This window comes from Vanessa tameamea, chromosome 6 (assembly GCF_037043105.1).
Source record: "Vanessa tameamea isolate UH-Manoa-2023 chromosome 6, ilVanTame1 primary haplotype, whole genome shotgun sequence".
NCBI classification, from domain to species: Eukaryota; Metazoa; Arthropoda; class Insecta; order Lepidoptera; family Nymphalidae; genus Vanessa; species Vanessa tameamea.
In genome coordinates, this window is record NC_087314.1 from 4,788,882 (window position 1) to 4,807,099 (window position 18,218).

The 18,218-nt window shown below is 30.1% G+C and overlaps 1 protein-coding gene across 1 annotated transcript in view; it reads left to right on the top strand.

Annotated features, from left to right (window-relative positions):
• The first annotated feature begins 2,133 nt into the window (after positions 1 to 2,133).
• LOC113393265 (very long chain fatty acid elongase AAEL008004-like) overlaps positions 2,134 to 18,218 on the top strand; it is a 39,246-nt gene continuing 23,161 nt past the window's right edge. Inside the window, exon 1 of the mRNA XM_026630059.2 lies at positions 2,134 to 2,405. Coding sequence (XP_026485844.1) covers positions 2,399 to 2,405 — 7 coding nt within the window. The 5' untranslated portion in view covers positions 2,134 to 2,398. The remainder of the gene's footprint in view (positions 2,406 to 18,218) is intronic.

Sequence of the window (18,218 nt, forward strand, 5' to 3'; positions counted from 1 at the left end):
ACCGGTGGTAGCTTTACTTAAAATAGTTCGTCATTTAGACGATTCAAAATTGCTTGTAAAAGCCTACTCGAATATAGTATATTATGAATTTTGATTTTTTATAATGAATTGGCGAGTAGACTGAGCTATGCAGCATTCGCGGGTAAGAAAATTAGATTGTTGACTGAAGTGGATAAGACTAGCATTGTTTACTTTAGTTACTTCCACTCTTTTTAGATCTTTGTGTTGCAGAAGAGGGCTATGTATAACCTGGGCCTCAAAGTTTCTCTAAGAAAGTAATTTAAAGAAATTAAAATATTGACTGTCGCTTCTCAATATATCTCATATATTAATAGCGTAAGCCAATTTTTGTTCCAGTGATTATGAGACGGTAGCTGCACATGAAAAATCGTCTATGGTCTCATTTTGAAGAGCTCCGGTCCGTAGATGTGCAGAAAAATAAAGAGGATTCTTGATTGCAATGTACTAAATTGTTACAATTTAACAAAGAATTAATTTTAGAGAGCACTACTCCTTTATGACTAATACCTGACGACTAATCCCCAAAATGAGTGCGTAGGCGCAGACGACAACTGGTATATAACAAATATTTGTTAACAAATCAATATTTGTTTCGTAGAAATGTTGTTATTTACATTTTCGGTTTAAGGCCGCTTGATTATCAGCAAGCTGAATAAAAAATAATAGAGAATCCTCGAAAAATCTAAAAGAATATTTAGAATTTTAGAATGGCTATAAGTAAGAAAAATATTCTTATATAAATTGTATGTGATGTGTTGAGTAGATTCGTTTATATAAAGAACTATTATATAATTATTCATATCCTTAGAAACAGTTGCAATTCATTCACAATCCTGTTACAAAATATATTATGTGGAATATTTTGTTTTTAGTGAACATATCATACAGTATAAAAGTATTGTAGTACCATCATAAATATGAAGGTGGTTAAAATCCTTGCAGACTCAGCATGGTAAAAGCTTTGAGACTTTGTTTTACGGGGCCTTTGTCCATGAGGGGGACTACCTTTAATAAATTAATTAATTAAAGGTGAAAATTATCTTCATTCTTTGTCATGTATTTAATAGTCTTAAAATACAAAAATAATTAAAACCGTCTTTATTTCGAATTTACACTAAATAAAAATAACTATTAACTCCAAAACCAATAAAATTAAGATTAGACACCGAATATCTATTGTAAAAAGAATAAAAATCCGTTGTTAAATAGCAAAGTATTAGCCAAACATAAATAAAAATACTAATTTCATACAGACGAATTGAGAAGCCTTTTATGAAGTCGATTGGTATAGGAACTCGAGAATTATAGGTAAAAAATAATTCTTCATATTAAAAAAAAAAATAATTACAATGAACGACCAGATTATACAGGAATAAATAAAAAAAAAACTGTGCATATACTTAACATATTACATATATTTTTTGTAATTATTAATAATGAAATTCAAAACGTTTTGTGTTCATAATTAATACAATTATTCAGACACGTTCACATTGGGTACATAAAATATGATAATTCGGATATTGCGAAACAGTTTCGAGCTACAACAATAATATAATAAGTTACGAAAAGTATGTAAGAACTTTATCAAATTTATCTCTTAACTAAACTAACTAAATAATCAGATATAAAGCCTTACATAAAAATATGATTATGTGTTTAAACGATTATAATGATGTCCTCCAGACCCAAGCCCAAAGCAGCCATTCTCAAGGGCGTCTAGCCAACTGCGCAAGACTTATTTTAACAGACAAGTGTGTGCAAACATAAAATCCATGACCGAGAACATTATAGGCGTAGGAGCAACAGGTCCCCAAAGCAAAGAAATGTAGATATTTAACGAGAATTTTTGACTGAAAAAAAACTTACATTTTATCGGCCCGACAGTGAAATCTGCGCCCTTATAAGCAAGCCTCTAAACTAACGCAGTCAAAAACGATTTTTGAATACTCACCAAGGTCTAATAGTTCAAATTCACAATGAAACAAAAATATTTGCCCAATATTTAAAGGTTTTCAATCTCAGAATCTAGCATTGATAACATTATCGTATCGGCAATGATTACGAAACTATAATTACATTTACGATCACTGTACGTGAGAATCACTCGCAATCGAGATCTTTAAGCCTTTATCGCGTGTAGGTTGTTTATTATAGCCGCGCGCGCGCATTTGCGGCTCATTTTGTATTGGAGAACGCGGTGCGCGCCTGGCTCGCAGCCACCAACCAGGAGCCCTTTTGAATGAGGTTCCAAATGTAAATTTTCGTACGCACATACAGTACATCAGTGGCTTGATAGATTTGCGTCGTGTTCATTTTTTTTTTTTAATTTAATTATTGTGTTTAGTGTAAGAACTTTTTGTGGAATTATTTGAAAATGAATGGTAAGTATTTGCCTTATGAATTATTATAGGCTATTATCAGTAATTAAAGATGAAAAGCATTTGAATTTTAAAAAGGCAAAAAGTATATTGTTTATTTAAGCCTTGACTTAATTATCAAAGGACTAGAAAATAATAATTATTATTTTAAAAGAAGAAATCGAGTTATATTTTATTTTCGGTTAAACAACTGAACATAATGAGACCAACTCGGCTCATTTATTTGAAATTTATCAAAATTCCAAGTTTCCAGAATAAGCCCAAAATCCATAATTAATTAACGCTAATAAATAATAATAATAATATAAAAAAACTGTTTTACAAATTTTACTAGAAAAAAAAAATCGTAAAAGAAGGTAGTTCACGTAGGTGCCAAATTAATTAAAAGTTATAAACACGGAGAACATGTGACGCCATCGCCAATGGTCAATGTATAGGCAATTGTAGCTGTCGTAATACAATATGAAATTAAAAAAATGTGTACCCAATACGTAATAGGTAAAAATAAGTGCGAATTCAAAATTGTAAACTTAGTAAATTTAAGTTTAGGTTTTTTAAGGTATTCATTTTCATTGCACTCCAAAAACTACACAGTTATTAAGAAACATGTAATGTCTTTGATTTTGCGTAATAATATACGATACATTTTATCTAAATATCATACAAGAATCCTTCTGTATATGAAGTTAATTGGTCATTATAAGAGTCGCGGTATTTATAGTAATGATGCGTCGTTTAAAATATAAATAAACTTTACTTATTATTAATATTAACGACAGAAATACATTCAAATTTGTAAGAAGAGTAGAAGCAATTTTTTTTAATGCTCGTATTTATAGTATTCAAATTTCCAACCCATTTATATAAAAATTTCGAAACGAAATAGGACTATACAAACCGGGCTTGACATTTGAGCGTAATTGCATTAACGTATCTTATAGAAACTGTTTTTTTAACTTATTTTCTTAAACGAAATCTTGTTATTTTCCTATAACGATCTTAGTGCGGTTGAAAGGATGTAAAGGGCCTTTATTTTCCATAATGCGTCATTATAATTGTGCATGTTATTATGACGCAACATATAATTATGCTAGAATATCTATTTAATTGAATGTATCGTTAACACGTTTATGAAAATGTAAACAAATACGAAAATAATAAAACTTTAACGAGATTGAATATTAAGAACGGAAAATATGAATAGGTGAAAAATATGAATTATTATTATTATTTTATTTCCATACACTTATGAGAATATAATGACACTTTAATTAATATAGAATTTATTTTAAAACAGTAAAGTGTCACTATAATTTAAAAAAAAAATGAATAACTAACGATTAAATAAAAGTACAAAAAATATTTGTACCCCCCCCTCCTTCATTATAAATAATAGTCGTTACAAATTAAAAATACATTTTTTTCGAGTAAAGTAAATATTATTTTTTTTATATCAAATACAGTTTTCATAAAATCTTTAAATAGCTCTCCTGTAAAATTTGCTTTTTTATGACAGTGACGGTATTGGATTAAACGTGCGATATATATAGATAACACATTTTAGAATGAAATATAAAAAAAACACATTATAACTATAACTAGCATTGCAATATTAATTTACGAAGATAATACAAAAAGGCTATAAGTCTGTAATTACTAAAACAAACAATGCAAGCGCATACGGAAACTGCGAACCATTAACACGTGTTTTAGTAGCCGTGTATGTTTTGAATGGGGTTTCCATACATACATACGTATAATCAGCCATGCTAAATCATTTTTTGTTGCATAATAAGGTTTTATATACTTTACTTAAAAAAATACATGTCTTATATAATGTGGTTACACGTGAATATTCTTCAACATCTCTGTGTTACGTCCGTGTTAGAAAATTAAAATCAAAATATACTTTATTCAAGTAGGCTTTTACAAGCACTTTTGAATCGTCAGATACAAAACTATATTAAGTGAAGCTACCACCGGTTCAGAACGCAGATTCTACCGAGATTTTGAAGTTTTGAATTTGGATTTATAAAAATGTTACAAAAATATACATATACATATTTTGAATTAATTACAATGATTTATAACGTGTGACAAAAAAATTAAAGTAAAGTTCTCAAACAAACAATACTTTTGAAATGATTACTTATTTATTTACCTTTTAAATACGTTCGATTTAGTATTTTTTGAAATAAATCGGAAACACCGAAACCTTTCAAAATTAAACAGTGGTTAAAAGCAAAGTCGATCGTGTAACTTAAGACAACAACAATATAGCGAACAAACGGACAGACACGAAAAGCGAAAAAAATAGTGTTTTAAATTATTCGTTTCAAATAAACACGCTTATTGTAAAAAAAAATTCAGCAACAATTCTCTATTAAAAAAAATAGTTAAACTCCTCATACCTACACAATTTTCTTATTATTTTTAATATTTGTTTGTTTGTAGTCTATACGTTGCTAAACCATTCATTCGGTTGTGTATGAAACATCGTAGAGTCGTGCTGCGTGCGCCTGCAAAGGTTTCTGGGTCAAAATATAAGACATTTTCTTTGTATATTTCATCAATATAAACATTAAACATACGCAATTATTCTACCCTTGCAAAGCCGTTGGATAGATAGTTATAATATATATACACATAAAACATTTATTCGCATAACTTATACAAAAAAAAAAAACATATAATTTCTTTAAGAAATTCTGTGTCAAATATAGATTAACCTTCGAAATGGTTTTTAGTGGGGACAAAATCTCTGAATACCCAATTTATCAACCGGTTCTGAATGGCCAGTGTTATTGGTTGCGGATAACCGAAACCTTTCATAACTTGTTAACGTATAACAATATATTTATAATAACTTACAATACAACTTTGTTTACATATGTAAAATATGTTTGGCTATATCGTATCATCGACTGAGACCTAGAGATTCGCAGGAAATCAGTAACAATTTACGTAGCGATAGATAAAAATCAATAAAAACCTTCATAAAATAAAGTAAAATAGTTTGAAAAAATAAATAAATATAATGTATATGCCTATTTTTTCAAACGTTCTGTAATATTTTTTATGTAACATAAACATAGAGTAATAAACGCAGAAGACCAAAAACACTAATAAAATCCTACAAATATTCGTACAGTGAAAAAGCCAAGTGTTATTCAAGCCAACGTACCTCCTAGATTTTTCCAAGACCACGTGTCTTAACTCGTCCTTTTAAATTTTTAATATCTACTAAACTGGTATCTATTAAAAATAATACTTATGAAACGTTTATTTTTATAAATAAAGATAATCGTTTTGATCATTTATATTTATATATATCGTTTTATATATTATTTTTTTTATATTAAGAAGATCAATATTAACATTACAAATACCAGTCTCACTTTTATATGAGTCATTAAATCGTCACCAATTCATGAAAAGTTTCGATGTTTTGTAAGTGTTCTTAACCACATGTGGTGACATTGACATTAATTTTAAATATCTATCAAAATATTGGAATTCGACCTTGAACAAAATGAGACCATCGGCCTGTGGACTTTCTTAACGTCCGAAACGATGATGACACGGAATAAATTAACGTTTAATAACAGTGCGATTCTGTAAGAAATCACTTCGTATCTCTCTCGTAATATTTTGACAACAGACTTACGTGTGATACGCCATTTTAATAATTGTATCCTATAAATTTTATAATTATTTTAGTCAAAGTCGTATGTCATATTCTGACATTTCAAGCTCATGTTTCGCGGTGAGTTTCGATTATCTTGTTTCAGAATAGCTATAATTATTATGACGAATAATGACGGTCTCTAACTTCTAACGGTTAAAGATTGTCTTTAAAATTTATTACATTATTTTTTTTACATGACTGTCTTAATAATTCGTATTTCGAAATGATCATTGTGTTTATATATTATTTTACTAAAAGTGTTGCAAGAGAAATGACGAAACGTATTGGGTTTTTTTTTAATGTTGTGCTTGGTAGGTACTAGTCACTCAAGAGACACACAACTTAATACTTATGTTGGCATACATTCATCAATGTTCACCATTGCGCTGTCTATAGGCTGTGGTGACTTACCACTTTTCAGACTAAAGATCTTATTAAAAAAAATGATTTCAGTAGGTCTATAAAGTACGTTTTGCCACGAAAATTCCTACTGTTATAGCCTATAGAATTAAATTAACAAAATCATATTTTAATTAAAACGCATTAGATAGACATTGTGATATGTAAATACAAAAAATATCAGCACCGTAACGAACATCGCAATTGCTTTAAGATAAAGATTTATTACAAACATTCGACTGGTTACCTTTACGCAATTTTTTTTTTAAATATTTGACCTTTCGCAAAGTGGTAGTCAAACTTTTTAAGTACCACTCAACCAAAAATAGGACTGAATGACTTGTCATTGGACAGTTTAAGTATCGCTCTTTGTAATTTAAAAACGCTAGAATGCCAAAATGTAGTCGAATTCACCCTTCCAGTACTGTAGTATTGTATTTACTACTTACGATTTGAAATCACAAATATACTCGTACATCACTGTCTGTACGTCTGTCAATATCACTAAAAACTGCTGGATATTTAGAAGTCGTCAATATAAGGAGTGATTTATGAAGAAGGTTTAGGTGTACGATTCATAAAATATTAGTGTAAAATAGCTAAAATATTACTGACTATGATTGTTGAAGACTTCGGTGATCATGCCGACTGGATACTTCACTGTTGCCCGTGTCATTAAAATAGAGTTATCCGTTGATATAAATGTTTTATGCAGACCCTTATCATATCCAAACCCGGGATAACTATTTAATATACTATATAGTAATCGTTTATTCTTGGCAGAAAATCTAAAGCAACTTTCCTGTTGATTGACTAAGGCAATTCCTGTTCAAAAGTCGGTTTGTATCATGCTTTTCAATTACGGGCTCGTGGAGGTATTTATAGAAAAATTCACTGTCCCAAAACTTTATGACCGATGTGTTCCGACTTATGACCGAATATTCCAAATGTATGCAACGTTTCAGTGAAAAATATATGACGCAGGTTTTTCTATAATCTGTGTGAATGCACTTTAATGTTTTGTCGTACTCAAAACAAACACTCGTCTTAAAAGCGTACACAACAAATAGTATGTCTATTATTGTTAATTAATTATATTTCTTAACTACGTTGTAGTTTGTGCGCTTAATAATATATATGTATATAATACGCTTATTTAAAAAATCATATCAAATTACAAGTTAGTTGATTTAAAAGTATGTGTGGAATCGTTGCCGTAGCAGGCTTTTATACGTCGGTGCAAGCTTTTATAATTGCGCAGAAAGTTCTTTGTTAGAATTTTGAATAATTATAATATATAAATTGTAGTCTCGCTCTGGTTATTTCTGTGTAACTCTAGGGGCAGCGCCTTTGCCTGGGTACCGCTGGCACCGGCCTATTTATTGCACTGCGTGGAAACCATTAATTGTGCAAATAAAGACATAACACAGTCGTAAAAATTAAACCGATTTCATTAAATAAATACAGATAGATGACAGAAGTGCTCGTAAAACTTAAGCCTAGAGATAAATCGGAATTCCTTTTTTTTTTTTATAAATAATTATAGGAATCTATGGGCCGTGTAAATTAGACTTAATTATGCTCATAAACTTTTGGAAAAGGTTTTGATTTTAACTACGCGATAACGCCAACAATAATAGTATAATTACAGAACTGAGGTTAACGTTCTATGCCATATAAAGTAATAATATCTTCAAATAAATGAAAATGAACTTCTCATTTAATAGACGCTTAGCCCAGCGGTGAGAAATATACAGGTTATTAATAATTTACTGACAGTTAAATTATAAACCTTTTTTGTTTCGGTCTTATAGCTGTAATTTTGGTTTAAAAAAAAATTATATGAGTTAATACATATTTTATTTTATATATTATTATAGGTATATATAATAATTTAAATACTTAATTATATAAATCAAATTTAAAATTTAAAAATGTCAATTATAAAATTTTTAATTATAAATGTACAATTTTAATATGTATCAGAAGCATTAAATGTTTTATTAAGTAGAAAAATTATATTTTCTTATTGAAAAGGTCATGAAGTTACGACTGGATTGTTGAATTAAACATGTTAAAGGCCGGGAACGAATTATCATTATTAAAATTAATTATGCAAAGATATACATTCATAAATGTTTATGAAATTATTTACTATAACCTTTAAAATTAATTTAATTTTTAATTAGTTTAAGGGCTATTATAGGACCACTCATCACTTTATAAAGAGCAATACTTAGTACTGTTGTGTTACGATTTGAAGGGTGATTGTTCAGCGAAAAAAAAGAGATTGTCAATGTCAAGCGCCATTTTGGTTATTGTGTTCCAATTCCATTAGAGTATTATGAAATGATAAAATATATAAACGCCGTATATTCTTATTTATTAATTTTACTTCAATTACCCGAATACACAGACTTTGCTACACTTTTCTGGGACAATGTATACGTTTTTACAAAAGGATCCCAGAAGACGGTGAAAAATATTCAATTGTAAAATTTAAAGGAATCTTTAAAGTCCGAATGCGTCCTAAAGAATATCACAAAACTAATTAGGTACTCCTCAGTTGATTATACTCTTTGGGAATGAGATGATCGACTCCAGGCTGTTTCAAATAACGAAAATATATTTTTTCTTATATGAAAACAATAATTGAAAAATATGACGTTAATTGATGTTTTTATATAGTTAATTAATGTTTTTTTCGTGATATAATTTTTTATATTAAATTAAATATTTTAGTCCATAGTTTCCTGCTGCTATTTTGTATTAGATGTGTTTGTATTATTTTATTGTTTTTTCATATTACTGTTCTATTGTACTGTTTGTACCCCAAAAAAAAAAAAAAAAATAATAAAAAAATAATCCTTCGCCGGGTCTTGTCAGGTCCGAGGTGCTTATTTCAGAACCGATGGTAGATTTTTGACTATCAATAAGCAAGCGCAACGCTTCTGTGTTTTGCAAACTGTTCTGTTTCTGTTCTTTAACGCAATTTGATTCCCATAACCTTCTGTGAACTGAACTCTAGGTACTTACATGAGGTTCTCGTGTATAATATATAATTAACTTAAGTCATTACAATTGTATTGTGATTTTTTAAGCGATAATTTACGTTTTAATTTTGAATTAATCTATTTCGGCAATCGGCAAATATTATTTATTTTCATTGGTCTTAATATTTTTATAGACAATTTTTTTATGCTTATTAATACTGAGTAAAATAAAAGTGGATAACAAGTAATTAATGTTGTATAATAATGACATATTATTTAAGAACTGAAGTAGTGCACAATAGAGCCAAGCTATTAGCAAATCGAGTTGTATACGTAAATCTAAGGCTTGCTTATTTTTATTCTGCTTCGACTGGAATAGACTATTAACTTTCATTACGCTGCCCAATATAGAATTTGATCTGCTGGAGTGTCATTTAACGTCGAATAACATAGAATAACAAAGTGGAAAATAGTTTCATCATAAACGGTCAAGGTTGAAGTTTTTTAATCTCAAACATATAAAAAATAGCGACGTTTATTGTCACATATAAGATATACAAACTATTCACGATTGATTATACGCGTTAAATAAAACCAATTTTATAAGCATAAATCTTATTCGGTTAAGCCGTTGACTCGAATCTTCCACACATAAATTTAATATTTTAAACTATTCGCATATTTATTTTATTAATTCGCTTTCGTAACCGACTTAACTTTTATACACGCAATTTCGAATGATAAAATTCAGACCAGTCGACCCTGGACGATAAGGAACTTGGAGAAAGTTAGAGTTAAATGTCAAATTGTATCAATTCTGTTTCCTGAACCTTTGAAGGGCGAGGACACTTTTTAATTGTTGACCTTATATGGCATATATCACACTCTTTGAAGTTAAAAATGTCCCCACCTTATACGAATATAATACATACAAATTACTCCCTTAAAAATTCAAAAAATCCTAACTTACCGGGAGTATATATTGTAACATAAGCCTATGTTAAAAATTTCAGCGCTCTAGAATCAATAGTTTTGGCTGTACAGTCAGTACAGTACAGGGTGGTCAGTACAGTACAGTCAGTCAAGAAAAAAAAGTGTCTGAGGGAGACATTTTTAATAATAGCTTAAAAATTGATGCATCAGTAGGTAAGGGCTTTGAAAAGATTTTTTTTTTGTCAAAACTATAAAATTAGTAATAAAAGTTCAACAAATCCAAAGAATATATTTTCTTACAAAATAATGCAACGCAACAATTAAAACTTAATTATAGATATGTTTTTTGTTGCTTTTTATATTATAACATGTTAATGCATACTATATAGTAGGTACTATAGGTAGTCTTTGAGTTCGATATTTACGCACATTTTCGAAATAACCGACTAATCGAATTTCGATTTTTTTTTTAATTCGAACGTGTGTAATTTCTTTTTCTTTTATATAAAATCCACAGCAGAAATAAAACAAACTTGACCTCATCAAAGCTGTCACCATACAATACCCACACTGCTAGTGAGAGTTACGACAGCGGTAATGACATTGCTATCATTATGTCAGCTGGCATGCGATGAGTAAACTTGACATAACACGCGTTAGAAACATCAACATTTCAAACTATCAACTGATTTATAAAATTTGTTTCTTTTTTTAAGGAAAAATTGTATTGAAGACGTTGAATTTTATATAGCCATTTGATTACCAAAAAAATTTTTTTTTAAAGATAAGAGATGACTGTGACTAGAACACGTGTATCATAACTGATGATTGCGAGTTCAAACCAATCACCACTAAATATTCACGTGCTTTATTTGTTTTTATAATCATCTCGTGCTTGGCGGTGAAGAAAAACATCGTGAGGTGATCTGCATGGGTCTAATTTCAATACAATTTCTGCCACATGTGTATCAACCAAACCGCATTGGAGCAATGAGTTGGAATAAACACCAAACCTCCAACGGGAAATGAGGCTTTAGCCCAACAGTGGGATATTTATAGGCCTTTCCTTGTAAAAGATAGCTTAGTGGAAATAAATTCATATATAATAAATGCCCATATGAAAAAACAAGCTATTATAGTATACCGAATTTCGTGTTTATGCTGTTGACTGTTGAGAAGTTCGACTGGAGTCAATTGAGGATGAGAAACTAGTCATGCTTATCATAAAAATACATTATCATCAAAACTGAACCGACTTGTAGAAATGAACTCCGTAAGATAAGAGCAAATATTTCCAATTCAGTTAGCAAGGTTGGACCTGAACAAAAATATATTGCAAGTTAAATAAAAGCTTGCAAAAATACATAGATCAGATTGGAAAATAGCATACAGAAATACAGAAACATTGAAGATGGATCTGTATAAAACAATGGCCCTTAGAAAAATGTACAAATAACAGTCTTATTTTATTTTCTGTGTCAAGTTACGATATTGAAACTTTTTTATAAGCACCAATAAACAATAGAACAGTGAGAGGTCAATGACCTTAATGTTTATTGTGTTACAATTGTATTTAATTCAAACGCAACTTATGCTCAAAGAACTTAACCAAGGTCGTCCAACTCGCACGGTGCGATGATTGTTTTATTGACTAATCGTATTTTTTTAAGCAACCATCGATTAACTGTAGTATCAAAATGTATAACTAAATAAAGGTCGGAACCTTTAAATAATTGTGTTTTCGGTTTCAAAAATGCTTGAGAAAATTATGATTATAATCACTAAGTTTCTATAGTCACTAATGTTTTGATTGGACGTCTATACTATTTTGAATAGCAGTAAGCAATTTAGACGTGTAGCACGTCTCATCGTTGTTTGCTTTATATTTATTTAAAATACAAAATTTACGATGAAAAGCAAATTTCTAAGAGACATGATTAATATTAATCAACTTTTAAGCTTAGTCATATAGTTAGGGGGGTGAGCACATAGGCCAGCTGATGGTAAGTGGTCACCATCGCCAATGTGCCACCAACCTTGGGAACTAAAATGTCATCTCTTGTGCCTGTAGTTACACTGGCTCACTCACCCTTCAAACCGGAACAATACTGGATACTGCTGTTCGGCGGTAGAATATCTGATGAGTGGGTGTTACCTACCCAGACTAGCACAAAGCCCTACCACCAAGTAAATATAATGTATATTTTTTTTTTCTATTTTAAAAATGGCAATAAATAAATGTCCCATAAGAAATAAGTCCTACATCAATATATATTAAAGTTGGCTTACATTACACAATTAGACATATTTACAAAATCGATAAGGTTGCATGTTCACTGGTTATGTTATACGAGCTGTTGGATGTTTAATTCGCGTGCAGCTTCGTAGCGTTATATATCCGATGTTTGGCGACGTAGAAAAACATATGAGAAAACATAGAAACTATCTTGGAAGACATACGTAACCATTATATGTGTATCCACCAACCCATTGAAACATTATGGCGGAATAGTTCTCATAAGGGAGAAGAAGCTTTACTTAAGCAGGCATATATTTACACACTGCCACGTTACTCAAACTTTAAATTTAATTAATACGAATAGTATGTTAAGACAGTTAACATAATTTGAAGAAGAATTTAAATGAGAAACGTAATTTCACAAACCATTAACATGTCATTAGGGATGCATGTTACAAAATATAAAATTTCCATTAAAATTTCCACTAGACTACACATTCCAAGGAAATATATAAACCTCTTTCTTATAGAGGACGAACGATTGTTCCGTTCATAATTTATTTTTCCGATCTATATCGAACGAGTGATATGATATTGAATAATAAACATTATTATTAATAATTATTGTTATTACAAAATATAAAAATTGTAAATATCTACGTTTCAACGACAAAATCACATTCGTAATAAATAAACTACAATAAATCAAATGGAAATTATTGCAAATGAAGTGCTGATCTAATTTTTTTTTTTTGTTTACATTAAATTTTCTTTGATAAATATTCATTTATTAAACTTAACCTTTAATGAACGACAAGTCATACCCTAAATCGCGCTAGCGTTGTGTTTATTTTATAGTAATATAGGGGTGACTTAAATATTTTATTTAGGCACTCACAAGTTGTCATACGGGATATGTTTGTATTGGATGCTTATCGAATGCATTTTAGATGTTTCAGATGGTTCTACATTTCGGAACATCAATACTTGAAATATAAAATCATCTTTTAATCTACACAATAAAATAAAATAAGTTTCTACGTATGTATGTAAAGATGTTCATTAGTATTAACAATTCGTAAATAGGAATGCATGTTCATTGATTACGTCTTATCAACTTGACAGATATTACATTCGTTGGAAGTTTTGCGGTTTTATAACTCTTAAAAATAACGGAATGCTGTCTACGGCCGGTCGACACTTGACTCCCTCGTAAAAGCACGTTGGATGTTTCGAAACATGAACGGAACGTCCTTGTATTCAACTTTTAAAAACATTAATGTTATATGAATTTGTGATACACGAAATCTTCGCAGATATATTAATTGGTCGTGCGATAAAATAATGCATACACGATTGCATAACACGTAGCACATAGACATATAGAATGTGTAGCTATAATTGGAGGCTCAGCACATATGAAACATCCAAATTGATAGTAACATTACACAGAATAAAACAGACGCTTACCGCTGTGAAAATGTTTTTTTTAAATAGATAGAACGATTCAAGAGGAAGGTTTATATGTATAATACATGCACAGTATAGTGGCGAAACTGATAATTTTAGAGGATTCTAATGTGATGTCGTAAATAAACAAAAAAAATTGCGCTTACATTGCAAAAGCTGACTGAACCCTACGAGATAGATCAAAATAATGTACTGCAGTATTGTGCACCTTGAAAAGTTCTATGAAAAAATATCCGACAATATCCGTACCTTGGGGTTCAAGATTGCTTCATACCGAGTTTCATCAAATTCGGTTTTGTGATTTTGCCGTGAAAGAGTAACGTACAGAGTTCCTTTCGCATTCATAATTATATTAATTAATTAATATATAACGACGGTGTATAGTTTACGCGCCACGTACATACCAGGAGTACTAATACCGGCGCTGAGATTGCAAGACGATATAAATGAGGGATACGAGTCGGTACCAAGGTTTAAGTTTTTAATGAGAAACAGCGTTATTATAATAAATAATATATTAAAATATAATGCTTACACAACACAATAAAATGCGTGGAGTCAGTATTTGTTGATTTCCATACAGGAAATGTATGTACATATTTTGAAAATTAAAATTGTTACTAAATGACTTGTTACTTTTTTTTTGTTACATTTTGAGCTAGGGACAGGTTTTTGTTAATTAATTAATAAAATATTTTTTGACATACCGACCGGGTTCCGTTCGGTGTTTTAAATATCTCTAAGTGGCTCATAACTTTGCTAGTTATGGAGGCTTCAAATACGTTTATTTATATGAATTTATCAATCCCATACAAATGCATACTAGAAAAGACGAACTTAAAGCCAACAGCCATTCCTTGACAAAAAGGATCAATATTGTTACATCCCTGTGAGTGGCATACTGTTGCAAATAACCTGACGCATACGTATCTTATCAAATTATAGTATAATAATATGTTATATAAGTTTATAAATTAAAAATAACTTCCATTACACGCCTACATAAATTGCATTTGAGATTGTGATTGAATATTGTTTACAACATACGTATTAATTTAACCCTTAAATTCCGTAAGCATCCTGACTAATATTAAAGCGAAAGTGACTTGGTTTGTTTATTTGTTACGCTTTAACGTCTTAACTATTCAACCGACAAATTAATTAAAGTTTGTATAACACTTTGTAACGGGGTCAGAAAAAGACATACCTTGAATATAATGACACTAAAATGACCGCCCCGCAACCCCCTAAACGAGTGAATTCGCGGACGGAAACTGTCTGTCTTAATATAAGGTGGAAAAGAAAAAACATATTTTTGTTTCAAATCATTATTAATTAATTTATTTATCGTAGGGATTTTGAGATAGCGCCTAAAGCCACCAAAATACGCCCCTCTCATAGATCGTGTCGCTATTGTATTTCAGAGCTTCTTTCTTATTAGCTTCACAAATTATTCCGAGGATTTTTTATTTTAATTCGATTATGCACGTTAATAACGCCTTTAATTGCTAACGCAGTATAAGGCGTCTTTTTTAAGAAACAAACTTATTTCAATTACCGGTGACATGTTTGCGTGACAAAAATATATTTCTATCACGAGAAAAACCTTTTTTTAATAAATTAAATGCAAAGTTTATATTTATTTAAAAAAAAAACATAATGTCAGCTCTATATGATACGTAAATATAATTAATTGTTTTTTTTTGTCTCAATAATCTATAGCTTTTCGAGCAAAATGTAAAAAAAAACTAAATAAAAAAAAATAAAAACCAGGATAGTAAGTGAATACTTTATAAGAAGAAAATATACCGTTATTTTGGATAGTTATTTTTTAGGTTTTTTTAAAACCGTAGGTTCTTTACGATGAAGTTATTGATATTGACTTTTTTTTAATTACCTCGATTAAATCACTGAAAACAGAAGCATGTGATGAACTTATTTTATATGTTAAACATTAATTACGTTGCAAAATTAATTACATTCCAGGATTTGTAATTAGTTACAGCTTTGTCTATTGAATATTTGTACGTCACAACACGTTAACATCTTGACCATCGCAATTGCTTTTACGTTAAAATATATTTTAATTTCATCGTGATTTTTCTATTGCGGAATTTGAAAAAAATTTACAGAAATTATATAGGTACCTACATGTAATAAAATTGGAGTGTCTGTTTGTAATATTAAAAATTATTCAGAAGTGGTTAATTTAATGTGTATGTATTCACGGTACATATACCAAATTTTCGTCTGTCTGTCTGCTTGTTCTGGCTAATCTCTGGAACGGCTGGACCGATTTTGACGGGACTTTCACTGAATTACTTATGTAATAAGGAGATACTTGGCTGCTTTTCGTTGCAATGTCCAAATACTATGGATATTGGAATGATTGGATTGATTGATAATAAAATCAAAATAATAAATTAATGGCTTTTTTCTCGTTTATAATAATATATAACAATTAAATATAAATACAATACAAATGCGCGACGAAATATGAGGGAATAGAGATCGGTGGCTTATAACTAAAAATACATAAAAACATCTATCTATCAATATAAATCAGAAAACAAAACAATGTAAGTACTACGTGCATAAGATAAAGTATTAATGAAGTATTCAAGGAATAGTCTAAAGAGATTAAAATCAATGTAATTTCTTTATTTAATTCAAGATGTGACTAAAGATTTATCTTTACGTGAGTTATGACATTAGTCCGGTGTAAATAGATACATATATACCCGCGTTATGTAATGTGGATACAATGTGAGCGTACTTTGTCATTTGTCGTACATATGTTTGTATAGTTTACTAAGTATATAATCTTAGAATACAAACGATTGCGTTGCATGCAATGCTAAATTGAGAGGAAGAAGAGGAAGAGAGAATATTATAAATGCGAATTTAACTCTGCCTGTCTGTCTGTCTGTTACGCTTTCGCGGCTAAACCACTAATCGATTTAGTAAATATTGTATGAAGCAAGCTTTAGTACAAAGGAAGGATATAGGCTACTTTTTAAATTTTACGGCTGACAAATAATCCCTAAAAGGCGTCAACTATTTTCACAATAAAGGTCATACTACTAAGAGATTTGTTATAATAACAATGATGCATCCTTGGTCAAAATTGGCGACCCCTTGAAATTACAAAGCTAAATTGCCTCAATCTTCTAGTCAGAAACAATTCATCACAGAGATCAGACTTAGGCTTTAAAAGCTTTCCTAGCCCAGAGCTACGGATAATCTGTTGACAGTAAACCCAATTACATTTTACGACCCTGCTCGGGAGACGAACCTGGTGTTTAAGAATCTGCAGCTGTACATGCTAACCAAAAGACTAACGAGGTAGTTTTGCAATAAACATATAAAGCAATTATTTTGTAATAATTTAAACCAATTATGTACAGCGTAAAATATATATAGTAGACTGCAGATGTCAGATAACAATCTCCTACTTACTTCGTTTTAATGTAGTCATAATCACTTTCGATTTCAACACGACTATGATTACAGTTTTTTTTGTAAATAATACTAGTATTAAACGCTACTTATATTATTGAAAAAAAAAACTGATGCACGGAATGTCAAATATTGGACATATTTATAACTACTTTTTTTATTTCAACCTTGACAAACATTAGATAATTTATCACGTACGAACTATTTATATAAATGCAATTATAACTCCTATGCCTGTAGCCGTAAGGTCTAAATATGTTGTATATCGTAAAGGGAATGTTAAGGTTGCAAATAGAGGCCATTGACCAACTAGGCATGTAACCCATCAGTTACGCTTTAGGCGAAATTAATTAACGATGTGTCTTTGACACGTTTTGAACATAAACTCTCCCGGCGTCGACGGCTTCCGAAGCCGAGGTTCGGCCTCGCATGAGGATCTTAGGACTCCCAATATCTGGTTATTTTATGCCTAATCCCTACCCCGGTGATGCTGTCCAGGCTATTTGGGTTAATAGCAATAAGTCCATTAACTTGCTTTCCGTTACGAGGTTACTTTGAAAAATGTTTAAATTTAAATACTCTAGTTTATAACATAATATGTATATCCACAATGGGATTTATTTTTTTTAAATAAA